This window comes from Macrobrachium nipponense, chromosome 12 (assembly GCF_015104395.2).
Source record: "Macrobrachium nipponense isolate FS-2020 chromosome 12, ASM1510439v2, whole genome shotgun sequence".
NCBI classification, from domain to species: Eukaryota; Metazoa; Arthropoda; class Malacostraca; order Decapoda; family Palaemonidae; genus Macrobrachium; species Macrobrachium nipponense.
In genome coordinates this window covers 57679258-57705281 of record NC_087205.1, presented here as the reverse complement: position 1 = coordinate 57705281, position 26024 = coordinate 57679258, and the positions used below count along the sequence as shown (strand labels likewise).

Sequence of the window (26024 nt, the reverse complement as noted above, 5' to 3'; positions counted from 1 at the left end):
AAGTCTGGTACTTGAGATCTGATATCCGCCGGACCTGGGAGGAGGAAGGACCTCTACTCTGTATGGCTGGCCGGACCAGAAGGCTACGTATTAACGTAGACACCTATAAGATCTCCTGAGATTGAGAACTGAGCTATGGCAAGTTTAATGCAACATTCCGGTGGCGGATGTGAGGGTGAGTCACTCTCCGTCGGTACCCATAAGGGTCCGGAGCTGTTCACTGTACGGTACCCCCAAAGCTTAGCCCACTTGAAGTCTCATTTCTCCTTTTCCTAACCACTGCCTGCGGAACGGACCGAGGTGGCGGATCAGGGAAAGGTAATCCCGTATCTGAAGTTGCCTACCTCTATCGAGGGGGAGAGGGGAGTAAGACTCCTACCCCAATTCCGCGGCTAGAGGGAGACCGGAGAAAGAGACTACCGAGCGGTGGAGCTACATATGTACAACTCGAAACCATGTCCGTCATCCGGCGTGGTGCCGGAGGACTATACGTTCGGAACATAAGGTTACCTCTAGTACCCATATCCCCACCCTAACACTTGCCCCCTCCCCTCCCACTTATATGAAACTCCAGTGGCCGTTCCTTACTAAGAGTACTAGTGCCGCGAGTTATAAAGGTTCGGCTGAGCCGAGCCTAGAAGTGGGGTGGGTGTGTGTGTGTGTGGGGTCGGTCGTGATCGCCTGGCCACCTACTCGATCAGAGATGGCCACCTATTAGCGGTTATGTGGACTACTACTGCAGAGGTGGTAGTGTGACTGGGCCTGTGGCCCGTCGTGGTTGGTACAGCAACTGGTTGGGGTGGCTCTCGATCGGGAGGCGTAGCTTACTACTAAAGGTTAAACAGAAGGAGGCTAGGCCACGACGAACGTTAACCAGACCTTTTACGATACAGTGATACAGCATTGTGTAATGACAATAAAATCAATAAGTATAATTGATAACGAGGCATTACGGAAGAGTTGCAAGGGGTTTTTAAGGTTAGGGAGAATACCTGATATGGATCTAGCTTGACCGTCCGAGATCGTTACCGACTCGGATCATTAGGCCAAATCTCTTCTAGGACTTCACTATGCGGGCAGTAGCCCTCAACCAAACCTACCAAACTCGAATTTATTCTATTCAGATCGGCCGGGAGGATAGGTCCCACAATATGAAGAGAGAGAGGGGAGCTCTCTATCATTGCTATTCCCCCCTGAAGCGCTTTAGCTCCATCAGGGGAAGAGGCATAATGGGTACCGGTTAGGGACAGTTAGCCTACCTTATTAGTCTACTTAGGCTTGACTGGTGGTGGTGGTGTGGTGGTGGGGTGGGGTGGGGTGGGGTGGGGTGGGGTGGGGTGGTGGTGGTGGTGGGGTGGGTGGGATGGGTGGGTGGGTGGGTGGGGGGGGGGGGGGGGGGAAAGAGGACTCTTCCACCTCTTCAGTGAATTAATTCTACTATCATATTTACATCTATTTAGTTCGTAAGAAAATAATTCATGCAAAATTACGTTGGGAAGAGAGAGAGAAATTCTAACTCTCTCGCCCCTACCATACGATAGACTGCTAATAGCCTATCAAAAACATGTGATAGACTAATATTATGTCGAGATAGACACGAACACGCTCTTGAGCTGGGGTGGGGGGGGGGGGGGTGTATATCTTGAACAACTTTTGTCTAACCCCAGACTTTAACCCCAGGGTATGTCATGAGCGCGTTTGGCACCTCTACGAAACCAATAACTCTAATAATAACGGATGAACACATAATTAGGTATATTATCTTTTGATTTATCTTAATCTAGACGAAATACATGTGTACCGATATTCCACGCGTTCTTGCTGATGCTCATGAAATGACGGGCAAGCAGACGGCCCTGCAATACCTTTCTACAGGGCCGAAGGCCAATTTGGAAAGCACCGCAACCGTAAAAGTTATGAAAACAGAAATTGGGGTACTGAACTTCGATGAAGGAGGAAGATCAGAAGAAGCCATCTTGAATTAATCTACAATTAATCACAAAAAACACGATAGCAAGAAAAACAGCGTGGAGCTAGTTCACCGTCTAAAACAGGATTTGAGATGGCGCTCGGGTCGGGTAGTAGTAGCAGTAGCGAGGGGGAGGGAGTAGCCGTTGAGACGGCTCTCCCATTGAGAGGGATTTTGGAAAGGAACCCTCTAATTGGCAGAAGACCTGTGAATAGTGGCTTCCACTTGCCTTGTACTTATACCCGACACCCTTGGGGTGCTCGCGCGAGGGTAGTAACCTCAGCATAAGAAGCTAGCTTATTTCTCTGGTATATTTAGAATCTATTTATACTAGAAAAGTGAGTAGCAGGATTCTTTTCACCGGCGAACACGGGTCGAACCCAGAAAAAGTGCCATAATGGCACCAGTAACCGATTATCGGCGCCATAAATCACCGAGTTTCTGTTAATGGGGGTTTTCGCTTATCAGCACCCCTGACTAATAACCAGGGACTGCCTGTATGTATGTATAAGGTGTTCCCCCCATATTCGCGGGGGATGTGTACCAGACACCCCCGTGAATAGTTAAAACTCGCGAATAGTTAGAACCATCACTAAAAATGCTTATAACTGCCTATCTTGAAAGTTCAGATACCAAATGTATACCTTTAATAACATCCTACTTCAAATATAACTACACTTACTAACCTATTACTGTATTAATCTTTGAGGTTATATTATTATCATTTCAAAGTCATCTTAAACATTTTACCATTAAAAATATATACCTACAGTCAATAATAGAGAGAGAGAGAAGAGAGAGAGAGAGAGAGAGGAAAGAGAGAGACGAGAGACGAGAAGAGGAGAGGAGAGAGAGAGAGAGAGAGAGAGAGAGAGAGCACTGAATGGCAACATCATATATCTGACCATCAAGAGTGAAATTATGAATTATTCCTGAGACAGAGAGAATAATAATGAGAGAGAGAGAGAGAGAACATTGAGTTGGGCACATATCTATCTGACCATCAAGAGTGAAATTATGAATTATTCCTGAGACAGAGAGAATAATAATGGAGAGAGAGAGAGAGAGTTATCCGTATTTGAAAGAGAGAATTGGAAAGGTTATTGTAGTATTTCTTTAAAATACTATCACACATGATTTTTGTAATTAATTACAGTTATATTATTATTATTTGGAAATATTAATAAACATATTATACATACATGTACCATAAAAATCTCTGAGAGCGGAGATGAGAGAGAGAGACGAGAGAGAGAGAGAGAGAGAGAGAGAGACTCCCTCCCCTCCTGTCACATTACTTGATATACTGACAGCTGTTGGTCCTCGTTTTTGGTACCTGGAGTCCGAAAGAAGATGTGTGAAGACTGGGATTTCCTTCATTCTTACATATTTTTTTTATTTATAAAATAAAATCTTACTAATTCACTTTAGTATTTTCTTTAATGAAGTGATAATATTGTTGTTTACATTAATATTGATATTTGAAAATTAGTAAATGATTCATTTATCATAAAAAAACATGCATCTCTGTAAGAGAGAGAGAGAGAGAGAGAGAGAGAGAGAGAGAGAGAGAGAGAGAGAGAGAGAGAGAATATCCTTATTTTGAAAGTGAAATGAAAGATTATTGTAGTATTTCTGTAAAATACTATCATAACTCTCCCTTCCCTCCAGTCACATTGAGTGATATAGTATTTGACAGCCGTTGGACCTCAGTTTGGTACCTGGAGTTCGAAAGAAAGATACGTGAAGACTGGGATTTCCTTCATTCTTACATAATTTTTTTATTTATAAACTAAAATCTTACTAATTCACTATAGTATTTTCTTTAATGAATTGATTGTTCTTTACATTATTTATTACTGAAAAAATTAGTAAATCATTTATTTATCATACAGATAACATACAACTTCTAAAGAAAGAAGAAAAAATAAAAAAAGAATTACTTAATTCGTTTTATATGAATCATTTAACTCATTTACTGAACTTACTAATACAGTATTGATCAGTATTAACATTTCATAATTAGTAAATAATTTTTGTATCATAAAAATGTATTTAGTCATGAAAATAACATCAAAATACACTAATTTGGGATTATTTATTGTCGGAAAACACCCGCGAATAGGCAAATTCCCTGCAAATAATGGGTAGATAAGGTCCAGAAATAAATCCACGAATCTGTGAGTCTGCGAATCTGGAGAACGCAAATACGGGGGACCCACTGCGTGTGTGTGTGTGTGTGATATATATATATATATTATATATATATATATATATATATAGATATATATATATATATATTATGTACACAAGTGAGCCACCAATAGTTGCGTTCTACGGATTCGCAGGCTCACGCATTCACAGATTTCTCTCTTGAACATTTCCCTGCTTTATTCGTGGAAAATTCGCCTATTCACAGTATTTCTTTTTATGAGAAATATACACCAAATTCATTTTTTTCCAATTTCATTATACAATTAACTTTTTGTGATAAAACTATTAAAAACATGTATACAAATTTTTAGTGGATTTTTCTTGAGTTTTAACTAAAAAAAAAAAAAAACTTTTAATTTTCATGTTCCCCCATGCTTTTATAACAAAATGCAGTCAACATCACATGAGGCAGCATGCAGTTTGTAACTGTTTAGACCAATTCACTCTTATGAACGATAATTGTGTGCAATAATTATCGTTCATTATTATATTTACATTAGCAGTTGTTTGAGAATGGCGATGAAACAAAACAATGGTTTCCCTTTTAGGCAACATCAGTATGAAAAACATGATAAAGAATCTGCTTTGTTAAACCCACCTTTTGATAATTTATGAAAGGAATGTATTTCTGAATTAAGTTCCATTCGGCAACTAAAGACAGTGATAATATCGGGAAAACATGATCAGCTGGTTATTTTAAGACTTTAAACAAAACTAGAATGCAAACAACACACCGTCGCTCTGTTCATATGTTGTAATATGATAATACATGCAATATGATTACAGTAAAACACGTTTTATTAAAATTATATCATTATTCTTAATACAACTATTATTCGACTTTTGCAAGTGGATATCCATCACTGTAACACCCTAACCAAGGCAATGGTCTCTCTCTCTCTCTCTCTCTCTCTCTCTCTCCATCCAATTCATCGACTATGATACTAATGATAGGTATTCCTCCAGTAAAAAACTCCAGTTTTTAGAATTCTGAATGAAGCAATTATTGTAAACGTATGACACAAATACCTGAATTGAGAAAAATCTGATTGCTAACATCATTTACCGTGATAATCGAGCATTTGTCAGAGCTCCATTAAAATTGTCAAGTTGTTAAACCCTGCCGATTCTCAATGGTGGCTTCCATAAGTAAAATTAAAATACGTTTTTGTTTATCCCTCATACTACTAGTAAATTAAAGCTTCAGGTTATAGCCGAAACTGAATAAAACTAATAATGGCCATGCGCTTAAGTAATTTTCAGAACTGGAAAAATTGCTTATATAATGAAGTAATATGTGTGCGTCTTTAACTAAACTTCGTTAATTTACGATAAAAGGTATCTCTGAATCATATCTCTTCTAACAAATAATGGCAATGAAGATATCGATAATACTCAAATCAGTCGAGATTTTGAGAATGTAAACAATATCAAATGCAAATGATGTACATGACGATCTTTATCTGTAATACAGTAACAATAGAAAATAGAATATATACTGTAATTGGATACAATAAGTAAAACAACCTTTATTTAAGTCATCATTATTTATTGTTTTCATGTTGTATCATTATGTTAAATTTATTGTGAAATAACATTTTATTTTTTATGTGAATTGGTACTGCTTTTACATACACATTATAGCAAAGCTTTTTATATCTCTTCTCTCCTCAACAATTCCACGACGCTCGATAACTTAAAATCGTTCATTCTTTATTCCTCAAAAATATAAACGTCCCCTCCCTCTATCTCAGTTAGCTGTTGTCACGGCAACGACGAATGATTTTGTTAATTGTTTATGCTAAATTTTATTGTGAAAAGCTGTTCTTTCATTTACTATTTTGTTAATATCGTTCAACCTGACAGTCTCACTCGCACACTGAACACTGGCTCAATTTGGCTTTTTTTTTCTGTACTGAATTTAATTGTTTTCATATTTTATCATTACATTAAATTCATTGGAAAATTCCCTTTTTTGTGTGAATTGTTATTGTGTTTACATACATACAGTAATATTTTAACTCTCTTCTCCTCCTCTCCTTAACATACTAATGCGCCCTCTTTTAGTCTCAAGCCAGCTGGGCGTGATGTCACCGCGGTTATGTACGATTTTATACATCTTTTATGCTACATTTTATATTGAAAGCTAAATTCTATATTAAATGCTTTATACTTTTATTTTTGTTGAATATGGTTACCATTAACTATATACTGTAAATGAATTCTTTTTCTTAATACAGTGTAACTTGTAAGACCCAGTAGGCCGTCAAATACAAGTATAAACTAGACAATCAGTCAGTTCGAAGTATGAGCATTTGTTCGACAATACAAAATTTTCTTGAAAATTTTGTTAGAAAAACGGAAAGTTTGACAAACGAGGTACCACTGTGTGTATACTGCGAGAGAGAGAGAGAGAGAGAGAGAGAGAGAGAGAGAGAGAGAGAGAGAGAGAGAGAGAGAGAGAGAGAGAGAGAGAGAGAGAGAGAGAGAGGAGAAAATTTTTCTAAATAAATTTATGGCGAATGACAAGGACTAACCACAAAATGACGTAAACCAAGAACTTACTGTAGTAAATTAATTTTACCATAAATGTACTTGTACCTAATCATGAAAATACTAACAGGACATAACAAACCTAACATTCTATTAGGAGGTATGTACATGTCCCGTCTTCTAAACCACCCATGTATTTTAGATACGCTCTATACAATAGTACAATCCTGAAATTTCAAAATCATCTTACTAGTATATAGGAAAATATCAATAAGCATAAAATGTATGCCCAGTGCTTTACAGTATGCGCAAATCACGTAAGTCAAAAGAAAACATGCATGTTTGAATGATAGGGAATACTTAAGAGTTACAGTTGTAGACTGGTACATATCTTTGCAACATGACTTTGAAATGATATTTAGTTACGTATAAGCATTTTATGGGTGTATATAGCCTACTGAAGAGTATCAGTAGTAGGAGAGTACTGTAATGTAATGTTACTTTGGGTGTTCTGGATGATGGTTTGGGATGTATTTTCATTTGAAATACTACAATTGTTTTAGTATGATAATTCAAGGTATATTTTTGTTTGAACTATCAAATTAAGCAGTGAAAATATTAAAATAGGCAGTTATAAGCATTTTAGCTTAAAGGGTACAAGTATTTAGAAGTTATAATGGGAGAGCACTGTCGCTCTAATGTCAGTGTGAGCAGTGAATAACAATGATATTAAGAAATCCAGCTATCAGTGACAGACCAATGCTGACTTCTACAAACACGGAGAGCAAATACAGAGAAAATAAATAGAAAAAAAATTAATAAAAAATATTCGATGACATACCTATAAGGTCTTCTGGCGGGGGTTCAAAGTCGAGCCTCTCATAACTGCTTTTAATTTTACTCAGTGCACTGTGAGATGGGTAACTTAAAGTAAGGATAATCGGTCTTTTTGTAGTTATCATAAAGTTATTCACAGTGGAGAGAAAACCTTCATCTGACTCTTCAAAGACAATATCTATCTGCAAGAAACATGAAAAATATGAATTTAGTTACAAGTCATTTTGGAAAAACTAGAATTTTTATAATAAAATGAATATTAATAATACTTACCTGTATAATTTATCTAGCCCAAATCACCTAAAAACCACACCAAAATTGACCACATTGGCAAAACTGTTACCTTCTATTCTGTCTGCCAGTTGGCAACACTGCCGTTTGAGTTACAAAATCTTCCGTTGAAAATCAGTTGTGATAGGCAGTTTGTGGGGTAGGATGGGTGGGACTAGACAAATCATACTGATAAGTACTATTAACCCTTAAACGCCGAAGCGGTAAAAAAAAAAAAATGTCTCCTGTGTGCCGGAGACGTTTCAGAGTGAGCGCGGAAGCGGAAAAAATATTTTTTTCAAAAAATCACAGCGTGCTTAGTTTTCAAGATTAAGAGTTCATTTTTGGCTCCTTTTTTTGTCATTGCCTGAAATTTAGTATGCAACCATCAGAAATGAAAAAAATTATCATTATCATATATAAATAATGCGATATATGATAGCGCAAAAACGAAATTTCATATATAATTGTATTCAAATCGCGCTGTGCGCAAAATGGTTAAAGGTAACAAGTTACTTTTTTTCGTTGTAATGTACACTAAATTTCGATCATTTTGGTAAATAACACATTGTAAAACGATAAAAGCAACACAGAGAAAATATTATCACAAAATAATGCATGAATTCGTAATGCGCGGACGTAAACAAATATTTTTTTCAAAAATTCACCATAAATCTAAATATTGTCCTAGAGACTTCCAATTTCTTTCAAAATGAAGACAAATGATTGAGTATTACTATACTGTAAGAATATTAGCTTACAAATGCAGTTTTCGACCATATCTGACGAGTTAAAGTTGACCGAATGTTAAATTTCTTTATATATATTTTTTTATATGCAATTATTTCGGAAATGAGAAAAGCTACAACTTTCAAATATTTTTTTGTTTTATTCTACATGAAATTGCACAAATTTTCATATATAAAAACTATGAAATGCCTAATATGAAACGGAGCAAATATTCCGAGAATGGGACTTACGCATTTCGGAGATTTGTGGTGGAGAATCCGCGCGTGGAGGGAAGGAAAGTTTTTTTTTTTTTTAAATTCACCATAAATCTAAATATTGTGCTAGAGACTTCCAATTTGTTGCAAAATGAAGATAAATGACTGAATATTACTAGACTGTAAGAGTTTTATCTTACAATTGCGTTTTTCGACCATTTCGGTAGAGTCAAATTTGACCGAACGTGGATTTTTTTCTATTTATCGTGATTTATATGCAAATATTTCAAAAATGAGAAAAGCTACACCTTCAACTATTTTTTGTTGTATTATACATAAAATTGCGCACATTTTCATATATAAAAAAAAACTTTATGTAACGGCTAATTTAAAATGGTGCACACAATACCACAATCGCACGTATGATTTTTTCGGAAGAGTTACCGCGCGGACGTAAAGAAAATGTTATTTTTTTCATAAATTCACCATAAATCGAAATATTGTGCTAGAGACTTCCAATTTGTTGCAAAATGAAGGTAAATGCTTGAATATTATTAGAATATAAGCGTTTTAGCTTACAATTGCGTTTTCGACCATTTCGGTGGAGTCAAAGTTGACCAAAGGTTGAAAATTTGTCACTTATCATTTTGTATATGAAAATATTTCAAAATTGATAAAAGCTACAACCATGGGTTGTTTTTAGTTGTATTGTGCATGAAATTGCGCAAATTTTCATATATAAAACTTTATGTAACGGCTAATTTAAAATGGTGCAAACATTACCACAATCGCATGTATGATTTTTTCGGAAGAGTTACCGCGCGGACGCAAGGAAAAAGTTTTTTCATAAATTCACCATAAATCGAAATATTGTGCTAGAGACTTCCAATTAGTTGCAAAATTAAGGTAAATGATTGAATATTACTAAAATATAAGAGTTTTAGCTTACAATTGAGTTTTTTCGACCATTTCTTGGTAGAGTCAAAGTTGACCGAAGGTTGAAATTTTGGCACTTATCGTTATTTATATCGAAAATTATTTCAAAACTGATAAAAAGCTACAATCATGAGTATTTTTTTGTTGTATCCTACATAAAAATGCGCACATTTTCATATATAATACTCCATGAAACGGCTAATTTAAAATGGTAAAAAAATTATGTCAAAGTGACGAAATAATTTCCGAGATGTCACAGATACTTTTTTAGTGCAGCAAGAAAGAAATTCGCGCTTGGGCGCTTCCGTGAGTAACAGATTGTAAACAAAAACAAAAAACACCTTGATCCGATCGTAATCTTCCCCCCAGCATTTCCCCCAAGGCACGTGATTCAAGAGTTTTCGGCTGGTAGGCCTAAAGTATTTTTCCACGAATTTTTAAAAAAACTTTTGTATGTCGACGTAAAATACGTCCAGTCGGCACCCGAGAGACAAAAAATGTCGACGTAAAATACGTCCAGTCGGCGTTTAAGGGTTAATATTAATTTTATTATAAAAATTCCATATTAATAAACATTACCTTAATATAATTTATCTAGCCCGATTAACCACATTGAATCTGAATAAAATTTCCCCTTCAGGCAGAATAGGAAGAACCTAAATAATCCGATTAATGGAATAGAAAGAAGAAAAAATTAATAAAAGGACATGAAACCAAAGAAATATAAATCATATACTGAGTTAATAACCCAACCCAAAGTCTAAGATACTAATAACTCTCTAAGATTGGCAACTCTTTCCCGAAGGAGGAACACCTGGACTGTCTCATCGATTCAATGCTAAGTGAACACAACCCAACGTCGCCAGCAGCAATGTCGTCTCATGAGCGACTCCTGACTCAAGCTTTTCTGGCGCTATGAGAGAGGAATAGGGAGCGAAAGGCGACTCAGTCCCACAGGATGAGTGTCTGATAGTCCAAACTGGTTTCATGCTAAGCGATTATCGGAAGGTGTAACAATACAACTGATATCATCAACAAGAAAACTCTGAGCTACTGAATGTCGCCTGATCTTGCGTGAGTGTCTGACTCCAAGAAAAAGGCGAGAGAAAATGTAGATGGCTAACTAGTCACCAGATGGCAGCAGACAACCCATCGACTAATTCCATGTCCAGACAGACAATAGAAGTGTGAGTCATCAGGACAAAGGAACCAGTGGCTAGTCCTAAGTCAGAATCGACTTTGGGAGAAGCGTAGTGCCAGCACTGACGACCTAACCCAGTGACTAGTTCATATAAATACTGTACCTAACTACCTAATTCCCAATAAAAATAAACCAAAAACTGCCCACAAAAATATATAATGCAAAAAACAAACATAAATTAAAAAAAAAAAAAAAAAAAAATACGGGTAGCGACCAACATAAAACAGGAAGACTACCTAATTCTCTTGTCAGACAACCTGTCCTGCTGTCACCAATGGGCCCAGGAAGAAGGTCACCTAGAACTACAGATAAATCCCTCAAATAAATAATGCAAAAACAGAATTAGAACGCCAAGTAGCCACCTCAAGCACCATGGCGACAGAGACGTTCTTCATAAAAGCTACTGATGTAGCGACCACTCTAATACTTTGTGCTCTTGGCGCCTGGCCTTCATAGGCAAACGAACTGCCAGTTTTAAAAATAAGATCTCTGAAGAAAAAGGCTTAAGGGACTTTGTTCACGTCCCAAGTCGGAGGAGACAACTGCGGACTGGGTCGAGATAGGGAAAAAGATTGAATTAAAATCTCTAATGACATACAAAAAAGATTTCAGGGAGCCTTTCTTGAAAACATATGAAAGCATCGACCTATAACCCTCAATACATGAAGACGACAGTCCCCTGTCCTGATGTGAATGAACTAAAAACTCCACTATTTTCGGTAAGGTAGGTCTAGAAATTGAATGACCCTAAACCTACACCGTCTGAAAACCGACCATTTTGCTGAGAAATTACTCTAGTTGATTGCCGTCTGGCAAGAGCCAACTGTCGAGCCACTCTGGAGGAGAACCCTTCTACTTGGAGAATCTCCTGACAGTCTCCAGGAATGAAATAGTTTTAGCTTACAATTGCGTTTTTCGACCATTTTGGTCGAGTCAAAGTTGACCGAAGGTTGAAATTTTGGCACTTACCGTTATTTATATGAAAATACTATTTCAAAACTGATAAAAGCTACAACCATGGGGTGTTTTTTGTTGTATTCTACATGAAATTGCGCACATTTTCATATATAAAACTTTATGTAATGGCTAATTTAAAATGGTGCAAACATTACGACAATCGGACGAAAAAATTTCTGATTTTTTTTGGAAGAGTTACCGCACGGATGTAAGGAATTTTTTTTTTTTTTTTTTTTCATAAATTCACCATAAATTGAAATATTGTGCTAGAGACTTCCAATTTGTTGCAAAATAAAGGTAAATGATTGAATATTACTAGAATATAAGAGTTATAGCTTACAATTACGTTTTTTGACCATTTCAGTCGAGTCAAAGTTGACCGAAGGTTGATATTTTGGCACTTATCGTTATTTATATGAAAATATTTCAAAACTGATAAAAGCTACAACCATGGCCTATTTTTAATTGTATTCTACATGAAATTGCACACATTTTCATATATAAAACTTTATGTAACGGCTAATTTAAAATGGTGCAAACATTACGTCAATCGGATGAAAAAATTTATGATTTTTTCGGAAGAGTTACCACGCGGACGTAAGGAACAAGTTTTTTTCATAAATTCACCATAAATCGAAATATTGTGCTAGAGACTTCCAATTTGTTATAAAATGAAGGTTAATGATTGAATATTACTAGAATATATGAGTTTTAGCTTACAATTACGTTTTTTGACCATTTCGGTAGTCAAAGTTGACAGAAGGTTGAAATTTTGGCACTTATCGTTATTTATATGAAAATATTTCAAAACTGATGAAAGCTACAACCATGAGTTGTTTTTGGTTGTATTCTACATGAAATTGCGCACATTTTCAAATATAATACTCCATGTAATGGCTAATTTAAAATGGTGCAAAAATGATGTCAAAGTGACAAAATAATTTCTGAGAATGTCGCTGATACTTTTTAGTGAGAGAAGAAAGAAATTCGCGCTTGCGCGCCTGTAACGATTGTAAACAAAACAACGCTGTGAGCTCCCAGCATCCCCCAAGGCGCGTGATTCAAAAATCTTTGCCTAAAAGGCCTATAACTATTTTTCCGTGAATTTTTAAAAAACTATTCTATATCGACGTACTATACGTCCAATTGGCACCCAACAGACAATTTATATCGACGTTTAATATGTCCAATCGGCGTTAAAGTGTTAAAGGCAATTTTATGACTAATGGTTTTTATAAATGTAAATGAACTTGAAAAGGAGTTTTGAAGGAACCATAAAATGCAATCAAGAAATTATTGTACATGTTACTAATTGCTATTCCAAAGTCAGTTGTAAAAAGTCTCTTAATTCTTAAAAAATACATAAGGATAAATCTGCTGAAGAATCATAGTTAATTCATACTTACATCCTCAAATAAGACCACTGATAATCCTTTCTTTTTCTCCACATCTCTGTTACATCCATGTGATACTTTTTCCTTACTTGCAAAAGCTGAAAAAGAACTCAGAGCTGTATAAAATGTGTCATAAAATGCTGCACATGACATGTGACAGACTACATACCAATAGTCCTAAAGATTTCTATGCAGGAAAGCAAATATCCAAATACAATAACCATACAAACAATTGTTAGCACATTAGTACTGACAATACTAACAATCGGTGACATGTATTATAATAGCCAGAAAATTATCTAAAATCTTGTATTTCCATTAACAAACAGATTAAACTAAGGAACATAAAATAAACTGCATATGTATTTCCTCGAGGTGAGCAAAGTATATGTATTAGGCAAGTGGCAAGAACCTTTCCTGTCTATATTGGCAGATCAGAAATGTACAGCAAGGAGTAGAGTGTTGGCCAAAGCTATGAACACAAATTGTGTAAGGATTCTGTATCCGTGAATAATAAATCATTATAGACTTAATGTTTAAGTTGTAAAATATTAAGTATTACCTTAATCATCCATGTGTGTACTGTCTACAAATCTGCATTACAAAAAGGTACTATAGCCCATCCCCAGGATGAAATAACTTTTTAATTTCTGTATAATCCCTGTATCCATTCACAGCAAAGAAATTTGTAAGCAATATGTTAAGTACTCACGAACTAATACAGTATCACAACCAGTTTCTTTTGACACCACTATGAATGCAAAGTAAAAGCACACTTACTTGAAAATGTTTATGCTCATGAATAACAAGAGGATGATGCTTTCAGCTTTCTCTATAAGCACAATGCTATAAAACCAAGAAAATTATGTACTACACAAAAATTGTCAATAAAACTAAATTCTGCTCCTAGAAAAATGTCCTGACTTTCATAAAGTTAAAAAGAACAAGGCCCCAGAAACATGCCATATACAGATGCTGACAGGAGAATCAGTGGATGTTTCCAAAATAATCAAAAGGTGTTAAAGAGGAATGGTGAAAACATGACTGAAATTTAGCATAAGCAAAACCAAGCATACAGATAACAAAGGAGGCAAGGGAAAACACATTGGGAAAGTGGCACTGCAGATGCTGCAGGAGAGGTATAAGTGATATTTAAACCTATACATCAGTCAATTGCAAGTCATCAAGACAATGCTAAGGATTGTATAATATACAAGAAATGACAGATGTTTTCAATGGCTAGAATACAAAGGAAGAGCAGTGTGGAGAACCATATTGTGGTAGAATAAGCAGAATCTTATCCCTTTGTGAAAAGCTGGATAGTGAAGCAGTATCAAGGTAGGCAGTAAGAAACAGAAGCAACAGCAACCGTTTGAACTGCCTCTCATTGATATTAAAAATATATGTAGCTAAATATATGTAGCTAAATAGAAATGGCAACTATTAAAGAATAAGTATCTCACTCTGAAAACGTGTAGAAGAAGAAAAAGCCAGGATTCACAGTTAAATTGCACTGAAAACATCATATTCCTGATGAGATGGCTAAGATATATTGTATCTGAGCCTGAAAATGAGATTGGTCTCCAAGAAAAAGATGGTGTGAGCATGTGATGAGAAAAAGAATGTAGTATTTGGTAAGAAAAGTAGTAAATATTGAAGTATCTGGATAAAGCCTTTAAAGAAGTTCAAGAAAATCAGGGAGAAAGGACATAAGCAATCACTTGGACCAAATAGGAATTGAGGCAGTTGGTGAGAAAAATATGGAAGACTAAAAGGAAATTTCAGAAAATCATAGAGGATAGCCAAAGACAAACATTTGGAATAATATAAACTTTCATGATAAAATTTATTATTTGGATACTTACCTACTGTTAAAGTTAGCTATTATTTGGATACTTACCTACAGTTAAGTTAGCTCACATCTCCACGCCGATAGGCGAGTTGGCATTCAAACAAAAGAAAAAAGATCACTTCGCCTACCCAGAAGACTGTCTAGTTCACCTGTTCTCCACCAGGTGCGTTCGAATGTTTTAGCTCTAGTCAGAATTTTCCTTGACGGCCCACTAAATGTGGGGAGGCTGGGTGGGGTCTACTTTAATAGTATGTAAGTATCTAAATAATAAACTTTATCATGAAAATTTATATTATTTGAGGTGAATCTTACCTACTGTTAAAGTTAGCTGATTCCCACATTGAGATAAAGGATGGTGCGTAGTGCACTAGACAAATTCCGCTCAGCTAAGCGAGCTAAGATCTTCTTGTATGAAACTCAAAACATTCTTACCTGATCAGGAATCCTTCCTGGATAATACTGTCACCAGGAGGTGGATTCCCTTCAGGGTGGAAGGCTCTATGTGTGCAGTCAAGAGCAGCATTGCAGAGAAAACCACTTCATTTTCAGTCAGAATGAACATAAGTGGCGTAGTGGGACCCCTGTGCCTGGGTCCGAAAGTCCCCAAAAATAACAATCAAATACAAAGTAAATACCTATGATACAAAGGTACGTTCCTGTACAACAAATGTACCCTCATGCTCCCCAAAAAACCAACACCCAGGATTTAAATAAAGAGCCTAAAAGATTGCTCTTTCTTTCGGTTCAGGAAAACACTTTACCCACTATTACTAGAGGGTTAAGGGCTTTACAGTTTTCAAACACGATTTCTAAACATTTAAGATAATGAGCAGCAAAAATCAAATTACAATTCCACCGAGCTGCATTAATTACATCCACAAGAGACAAATTCTTTAAAAAACTAAAAGTAGTAGCAACAGCTCTTACACTATATATATTTACCTTCAATAAAGGTAAGATATCTGGATTTAGTTTTTCATGTGCTAGTCTTATTAAATGCTTAACAAAATAAGACATTGCATTCTTAAATAAAGGAGCGTTAGGCTTTCTAACACTACTGCATAAATTATTAACTCTGCCCCTCACAGTCTTTAATCTATCTAAATAAATCTTAATAGCTCTAACTGGACAGAGGAGGGCTTTTTCTTCACTCCCCACCCATGAGGTTAAATTTGGAATTCTCACTGTTCTAGGTAGAAGTTTAGCCTTGACATATTCTTAGCCCTGAACAAAGGCACAAATGATAAAACAGCATCTCCTTTACAAAAGGCTACCCTATTGGAGAATGCTTGTAAACTCAACTCTTTTTTGCTGTCGCTAGCGCTACCAAAAAGAGCGTCTTCATGGTTAGAAACTTCAAAGAAGCAGATTCCTAAGGGTCAAATGGATCTGCAGATAAGAATTTTAGCACATCTAAGTTCCATGAAAGAGATTGATATTAAACTTTGGGGACTTCAATATCAAACGATCTCAATGCCTCCTTAAGATCTGGATCGTTAGAAATATCTAATTGTACATGATGTAGCACTGATGAAAGCATGGATCTATATCCTCGAATAGCAGCTACAGAAAGCTTCTTACTATATCTAAGATATCTAAAGAACTTTATTTTGTTATTTACAGAGGTACAGGTGCTGGAAATCCCTCTAGAACGACACCAGGAGCAGTACACAACCCATTGTCTCTTGATACAAGGACAAGGTTGTTGTTTGTCTTGATTAAAGGATAGACTTCCGAGATACTTTAGAAAACCATCTCGCTCGAAGGAGACAGCTGAGTCTCCAAGTGGTTGAGTGTAGCATGTGGAGGTTTTGGTGGAACTTTGGAATTCGGTTGTCTGAGTAGATCCTTCCTTAAAGGAAGAGAACGAGGGAGATCCACTGAAAGTGCTAGAAGGTCTGGAAACCATTCTCTCTGAGGCCACCATGGAGCTACTAGTGTCATTCTGCAATGATTAAATTCTTGAAACTTGTTCAGCACTTTTCTTATTGTTGCAAATGGAGGAAAAGCATTTGTATCTTGGTTGGACCAATCATGAAGAAATGTGTCTACTGCCCAAGCTTGAGGGTCCTCGCAAGGAGAGCAATACACTGGGAGTTCCTTGTTCATTGCTGGTGCAAATAAGTCCACATTTGGAGCTCCCCATAGACTCCACAGCAACTGGCAGACTTGTGGATGTAAAGACTATTCCTTGGGTAGGACTTGTCCCTTCCTGCTCAATTGATCCGCCAAAACATTGTTTTTCCCTGGTATGAATTGTGGAATCAATACCATGTTCCTGGCTTCTGCCCAAAGAAACAACTTCTCAGCTATCAGAAACACTGACTTTGATCTTGTTCCGCCCTAGTTTCTGATGTATGCCAAAGAGGTGGTATTGTCCGAAAATACTGCTACAGGCAGTCCCCGGGTTCCGTTCTTGAGACACGTCGTAAGCTGAAAATTGTTGTAAGCCGGAACATTGTCAAAAATCCTAAGAAACTTACTTTTAAAGCTTTGGGTGCATTGAAAACTATGTAAACTGCATTCTTATTGCACTTATCATAAAAAAAACCTTCAAATATTGATTATTTTGCATTTTTGGTGTCATATTTCGTCTGCAGATCAGCGTTGTAGGCGTCGTAACCCTGGAAATAATTTCTGATGAATATAATTGAAAAGCACCTTAACCTCAGAATGTTGTAACCCGGGAACTGCCTGTATTATCTTTCCTCTGGCTATTTGTTCGCACTGAAGGAAGGACTTCCATACTGCCAAGCTCTAGATTGTTTATGTGCAACTCCCTTGCATGTGGTGACCATAACCTGGACATCTGGTGGCCTCCCAAGCATGCTCCCCAGCCTATCATTGAAACGTCTGAAAACAAGGTTAGGTCTGGGCTCACTACTCTTAGGGATGACCCTGTTCCCAGTCTTTGACGATCCTTCCACCATGCTACCGTCCCCCAAAGACTTACTGGGAGTCTGGCAGGGACTTCCTGTCCTAAGATTCTCTCAAGTCGAGCTGAATTGGTTGCATCCTGAGCCTTGCTAAACTAACAAATCTTTCCAGAGACACCATGCGTCCCAACAGAGACAGCCATTGCTTTGCTGGAAGCTTCCTTAAGGGCTGAAGTTTTCCTAGAAGCAATAAAAAATTGTCTATCCATTTCTCCAATGGAAAAGCCTGAAAACTGCGGGTGTCTATCCTAATCCCTAGGCAGAGAATGGTCCGAGTTGGAATCAGAGCAGACTTCTGAAAATTTATCAGTATGCCCAGTGATTGAGCTAGGCAAAGTAACAGACCCTTGGCCCTCAGAATTCCCTTGAAAGAGTTGGCCAACATTAGCAAGTTGTCTCAATAGAGCAGAATTCTCACTCCCAACAAGTGACACCATCCCCCTACTGGTGCTTAAATCCTTGTGAATACCTGAGGTGCTGTGCACAGGCCGAAGCAAAGAGCTCTGAATTGAAATGTCTTCCCTGCAAAGACAAAATACAAGAACTTGCGAGACAGGATTTATTGGAATGTGGAAATAAGTCATTCTTCTGTACTGCCACTACTACTGTGCTGGATGATTCCATGGAGAATGGGGTTAGACAAATGAACATGTTGAGTCTTGACACATCCAGTACTGGACGCCACCCTCCAGACGCCTTGGGCACCACAAAAAGACGGTTGTAAAATCCAGGCGAGTTTCCTGACTCCTGCTCTATCGCTTTCTTCTCTAGTAATGATACCACCTCTTTCTGAGATATAAGAAACTTTTCCTGCTGATGATGATAAGATGGAAGAGCAATTGGAGAAGACGACAAGAGGCAGAGGAGACAGAAAAGGAATTATGTAGCCTTCCTTCAGTACCTCCACCACCCAAAGTTCTGATCCTAAGTCTTTCCAAACATGCCAGAAGATCTGCAGTCGACCTCCTACTGGAACCGGAGTGCATAAAGATTCATTTCTTTCTAAAAAAACCTAGCAGTTTTGTTTTTATTAGAGCCTGGTAAGGACCTCATAAAGGGCTTGGCTGCTGAAGACTGTTCATGAGATGAGGAAGGACAAATTTTTACCGGAGGGCCAGAAGGCAAAGAAGGAGCAGGTCTTTTATTCCCGCTTTAAAAGATTGTCTGATAAATGTCCTATTTTCCTGTACAGAAATATCGTCCCTTATTTTCTTAAATAATTTGAGATGGATTCAGAAGGCGGTCCAAAGGAGAACCCAAAACTGCAGCCATCTTCTGAGAAGGAGAGACCTTAGTTGAAAGATAAGGCACAATTTTTCTCTCTTCTTCAAGACCAAATTAGTGAAAGCATGAGAACATTCACCTATCGCGTCTGAAACAGCCTTATCCAGGCAAAAAAAAAATCTCCTCTCAAGTTTTGATACCCGCTGGCATCAGAAAGTCTTTAAGCTGGCGCAGAGAAGCAGCAATAGTACTTAGTGAAAGTTCCGCAGAAGACAACACCTCAATAATTCTAAACAAAGACTGACAAAGTCTCTACCTCTGCATTAGACCAAAGCACCTTACCAGTTTCAAGAGCACGTCTTTTCATAGAATCGAGACACGCAAGGAAATCAGCATCGTTGACTGAGGACGGTTTCAGCGCCGATAACAAGCCTGTGTTGTAATAACTGACCCTACGCGATTTCGAAAACCCCAGAATACTAGAGCTGGCAGACTTTGTGCACTAGAAGACAAGATGTTTTGTCAAAACGTCCTCTAATTGAAGGCGAAAGCTTAGGTTTCTTCAAAGACTTAATGGGAGTCAAAATGCTGGAAGATAATAATGATCTAGTCTCTACAGAATTTCTTTCCTCCACCAAATGAGGATAAAGAGAAGAGCAACGTTCCAGCAAGCGCCGAAGACTGAAGGAGACTCTTCCGACTCCAGCTCTTCTTCCGCCAGTTGCGGATTCGAGACGACACCAACAGACTCCTCGCAATGAAAATTTGGCTCGATAGGCGTAGAACCTCTGGGAGAAGTAGTCTGCAGTTGTCTACTAGTGTCGACTCAAGTCGGCCAAACCAAAGCAGAGGGGATACTTGTCGGCAAAGAAAACAGGACTTGTAAGAGAAGTGGGGAAGATTCGTCGACACTGAACTGCACGACTTCGTCTGAATGTTTCTCAAGCAGCTTGGGAACGATCCCAGACGACACATCTTTAAAGAGTAAAGCAGCTAGAATAGCATCTAGTTTGGAAACAACAGTAGAATCTGTACCTATAGAAGGAAGAGAAAGAGAGATATTAACAGAGTCCACGAGACTCTCCAACAGTAGAAGACTGAGGAATAGCTGAGAAAGATTTAGAACGAGACGTAGAAGCAGACGAAATAGGTTCAACAATTGATTGAGTCAATGTAAGAGAATTAGAATAACCAGCTATGGGGATATCATTATTAATAAAGTCTATACCTAAATTCTTACTCTTGTCGGTTCTAAAACCTCATTACTAGCTCTAAATGAAGGCTAGGTTGAAATACTGTGCGAAGACTTACGCTTACCAAAACGATCTTTCGGTGAATGCGTTTTACGTGACTGCGCTTGAGACAATGGCAGCGGACTTTTCCAACTGTCGCAGGGCAGTCCTAGGCTCGGGCTACATACGGGCGAGGGCACCAACACCTTACCTCTACAAGGGGAACGCAAAAAAGATCGTTCACTATGGGGGGACTCCGACAGTTTGCTATCATAAAGTCAGTTACACCTTTACGGAATCTAAAATAAGGCTTACATCCGGTTCAAGTTTCTCTATACCATTCTCCTGAACCGAAATGGGAGCAAAAGTTGGAGCTAGAGGAAATGCTAGTAGTACTATCTTTATCAGTATTAGGCCTAGCATAGGAAAAAACCATAGTTTGAGTAGGGGTAACTGCGTCCCTTCTTTTCCTACATCTAATACTTTTGAGCATAAGATCCTTCGGCCAATACTTGCATTCCTCACACCTAATCTCTAGATCACACTCTGTACCCCTGCAACTGGTACAAACATTATTTTGATCTACCTCAAATTTAGGCATTCTGGTTACACAATAATCATTCCTACATAACTTGATGTTGGTTGACTTGCTTCTGGTGGAAGACATCCTAGGATGATTAAATTTACAGTACCTTGATAAGAGAAAAACAGCCAAGTTTCACCAAATGTTAACATTTGCCTAGACCAAATGGTGGCAAGGAGAATTGTGACTAGAGCTAAAACATTCGAACACACCTGGAGGAGAACAGTTGAACTAGGCAGTCTTCCGGGTCAGCCAAGCAATCTTTTTTCTTTTGTTTGAATGCCGACTCGCCTATCGGCATGGAGATGTGAGCTAACTTTAGCAGCAGGTAAGATTCATCTCATATAAACAGGAATTCAGGCACACCAGTGCAAACAAAAGTAAGTGGAAAGAACTCATTATACATCTAACCTCACAATGTGAAGAACCAATACAAAAACTTAAAACAATAGAGAAATTTCATAAATACACATTACACACACAGAGGCTGAGTCATGTAATAAGACCATTTCAGAAGGGAAACAAGGAATAATAATCCAAAAGGAAAATTTTGTCTCGTGTAGCTACTACTTTAAATAGCGATCAAATGAGGTAGGTTTTGATTGAGCAAAATCAAGAGACCACAATTAATAAAATCAAATGCAAAATCTATCAATTCCATGAAATATACAAGAAATATGACCTTACCTTTGTTTTTTACCTTCTTTGACTGTGTACCACTCTTTGCCGCAAACATAGCTGCTAATGCATTAGTAGGCTGATTTGATGAATTGGAAACAGAGTGTGACTGAGTTGCTTCTGCTAACTGACTCATAACATGTTTTCCCGGTCGCTTTGAAGATGCATTTACCTCCAACACCTCCGAAGAGAAATCAAGAGAAAAGCTTATTAATGAATTACAATGACGATGATATGAAAACCTCAATAATTGAGACTGCAAGCTCTACAAAACTTCATATGCATATTACCATATATGTCCAGAAACAATATCAACAATTGGCAGCAAATATGCATAGTCTATTTACTAATGCTTTTCTAACAGTTTATGAGAGTAACTTTCATGCTAAAGCTTAGATCTAATACTAATTTTTGAGAGTGAATAATGATCATATTCCGAATATATAATTCAATTAGATGAGTTTGGAAAATTTTACTCTAAAACCATGTCTTTTCAATACAGATTTTATATAAAAACTGCAAAATCATAAATATCTATTCAATGAGGACTGATGAGATTTCAAAGAACTCCCACTATATACATCAGCCAACCCAATTGTGCTACAAGGTGAGAATACTTTTTTATCTTTGCCTTTTCCATCTGAAAAGTGAGAAGACAAGAGGAAGGCACTATAAATTATTAAAGGTTTGTATACAAAGTTTTATAGAAAAAAAATTTAAGAACTCATTAATCGCAAAGAGATGGAGGAAACATTAGTATTCTGAAAAAGGTGACTTTTTTTTTTTCTCTCTCATTCTAGGCCAAGATTTACCTGTAAGTTCATCGGATCCGACATTAAGAATTTGTAGAACTACCATGCAGACCATAGTATAAATGATTAGGCAAATGAAATTCCACATTTTCATTACAGACTTATTACATATCAGGGCAAAATATCTGGCCGTGACCAGCCTAGGGCACATTTAGATGGACTGTGGCGCCCGTAGACTTGAATCTTGGTTAGCAATAATTTTCGGTTACCGTCAAGTCCCCAGGAACAGAACCCCTGGGAGTAACTGGGGCCTGCCTGTATTGTACAACATGCTTTATCATAACAAACTTTACAGTATATATTTCAAATACATCTTACATTACCCTTACAGAGAGAGAGAGAGAGAGAGAGAGAGAGAGAGAGAGAGAGAGAGAGAGAGAGAGAGAGAGAAAATTGTACACCTACTATGCTCAGTCCTGGGTCCAACCTGGAGTGAGCTTAATAGATACATAACTACATTATAAGTAGGCTGTAAATAATCTTTTATCATAAAAATCAATATGAGTCACATACACAATATGAAAAAATACAGTAATTAGTAAATAACCAGTCTTGTTATAAGAAAAAAAGGCAAATTTGTGATAATTTTAAAATGATTAATACTTCAATACTATGAGAGAAAACAGCTTATGTATACGGTACAGGGGTGACTTGATTAGTTGTCAAATGTTCTGTAGGACAAATTTATTAAATTTTTATTAAAGATTTGTTTAATTTGTATTAACATTTTGCTGTTTACATTCATATTAATATTCTAAAATGAGTACATCATTGTTATAAGCATTTTAGGGGATGTATGTACTAAGAGTAACAGTTCTAATAGAGTACTAATCTAGATGTCTTAGGATGTTTTGGGATGAGAGTTTGGGTGTATTTTTGTTTGGAAAAAAAATTTAAATGATTTTAGTATGATAATTTAAAGTATATTTTTGTTTGAACTATCAAATCAAGCAGTGAAATGTTAAAATAGAGAGTTATAAGCATTTTAGATTATGGGGTACTTGGTATATGGCAGTTATAATAAACTTTAGAGGGGATTTTTGCATTTCCGCAGTAGGTTCTGGAACCTAATACCACGTAAAAGTGGGGGAGCACTGTATTACGCTAGCTTTGAAATGAAATTACCGTAACTTTAATTCAATTTAAAAGTTATTTTAATATTTAGGGAGCATGATTAGGGTCATAATTAGTGTTCAAAGTCTTAGAAGTAAGTATATTAGCATTTTTGAGACCGTGCCAAACTTACAGGAAAATTCCCCTTACTTGAGGGGGTTAGGAACCTAACCTCACATAAGTTCGGGGTATTACTGTAACATAACAACGATCATGATGCTGGCTCACTTGAAATGATGCTATGATCTAATGCTATCGAATATTGGAAACCTACAAAGACCCTAAAAAATATATATTTTTTTATTTTTGGGTTCTTATTATACTTGTAATTTTCATCCCAGGACTCGTGACTCCAATAAGAAAGCATCTCATTCTGCAATTGGATATCAGGTATTCAGGGCCCGGTGGCAACAATGGCACTCTAGCATTCTACAAAGATCATGAAGAATTGACTCCCTGGTTGAGATGTTGATGGATGGAAACACTGAGGCTGGCTTCCAACACATGCCCTACTTAAGCGGAAGGAAACAAGTGATGGTGGCCCTCATGTGAACGTAACAAAGAAATTCACTTACAGACTCCTAAAGTCAATAAAAACTGTACTCTGACAGAAAAACTCTAAAATAAAGCCCACTTTCATCTCCCCAAGCAGACTGCTTGGGGGAGGGGGTTTAGATCTGACTTCTCCAAGTTCCCTTACTGGCCTGTAGTTCATTGAGCCTACTTGGTCTATGAGGGTGTGGAGAAGGTGAAGCAGTGATGCCAATTCACAAAAAGACAAAGCACTGGCGGAGTTAGCCAAGCTCTTATACATATTTTAGGCTTCTTGAATCTAGAAATGAAATTTGCCAGTACAGTATACAGAATCTGACAGCTCAGAGGAAGGGAGAGGTGAAGAGTCAGATCCTAACCTGGAAGCTCTTAGAGAGTGAGAAGCATTAGAAGACTGGACTGAAAAGCAATGCAGGTCTGTTCAAAGACAACTGAACCAGTTCCTTAAAAACTGAGAAGACATATTCTATGTGTTTCTCTTCCTTATCCAACATCTGTATACACGGCGAAGGAGAATGCTGGCAAGAAGAGTTGGGCCTAAAGGAGTCTTCCTCATCTGAGACAAAAGCAGCAACTTTGGAACCAGATGGTTTTGTAAAACCTAGAGCTTCAAATTTTGTAATCCATTCCAGTAGATACCTGAACATTTAAAGGTCTCACACTGTGGCGGGATCACAAGCTAGAAAAAAAACAGTGGCAAAACCCTCCCCACATTAACCTAATCACTCCAGCTGCCCAACCCACCCCAGTCACACTTTCTTCTTTACACAAAAAACACACGCAGGACAACTGACCTATAGCTACGCAAAACAAAGAAAACACAAAACACAAAAAACAAAAAACTCTTCAAAACACATGTACTCACCAACCACTCCAGATACTCCGGGCTATGCTGTGCTGTCTGCTGGTTGAGGTCGCAGAAATATTAACAACAACAAACCAAAAACCAAGAACCACAAACCAACAACACAACACTCAAGGACTGCAACCCAACAACTCAACAACAACCAAGGAACACAACCACAACTCAACAACACAGCAACAAAAAAGGAACACAATCACAACCCAAGACCACTGCACAACCAATCACCAACACCACAAAATAAGGCAACACAAAAGGCAACATACACACCCACTAACAACATCAAGGAATAATAACAACAACAACAACCCTTAGCCACAACAATCACATACAACAAAAACTCAGGAACTCAAAAGCACTACAAATCCAACAACACTGACACAACAACAAATCAATAAAACAAATCAACAACACACAAAACTCAACTGACTTTCAATTCCTCCAATAACTGCTGTCAACACTAATTATTATCACCTGCTCTCACCAAAGACTCTCTCTCTCACACACACAGACGTTAAATGTAACTCCATAACTCCTCCATAACATGACACCAGACAGAGACAATTTTACAGCAGACACAGGAATGAGAACCTTTTCCCTAAGGAACTTACCCTCCAACACTGGAGAAGCCTGATGCACCCTATAAGGCCACTACGAACACGTTTGACCATACTCGTCCTATGAACTGAAGACTCCCATGGCATCTATGTTAACTGATGCAGCCTTGATGAATGTCTATAACTTGCTTCCTCTTGTAGACTTGCTGATGCCTCATGCAGACTCGCTGACACCTTGTGCAGACTCAACAACGCCTCACACGGTCTTGACAGACATGGAAGTGCATGCAGACTTAACACCACCTGTGCCCTTGAACACCTAGCAGAACTCAACAGAAACATGGGCAATTGTGAATATCTGCCTCGCTATGTCTTTGCTTCAGAAAGACAGCCATAAAAGCCCATAAA

General features: G+C 37.5%; 1 protein-coding gene across 1 annotated transcript in view; it reads right to left on the bottom strand.

Annotated features, from left to right (window-relative positions):
- LOC135224816 (uncharacterized) overlaps window positions 1–26024 on the bottom strand; it is a 451449-nt gene that overhangs the window by 51873 nt on the left and 373552 nt on the right. Inside the window, 3 exon segments of the mRNA XM_064264139.1 lie at window positions 7518–7695; window positions 13228–13313; window positions 21730–21901. Coding sequence (XP_064120209.1) covers window positions 7518–7695; window positions 13228–13313; window positions 21730–21901 — 436 coding nt within the window.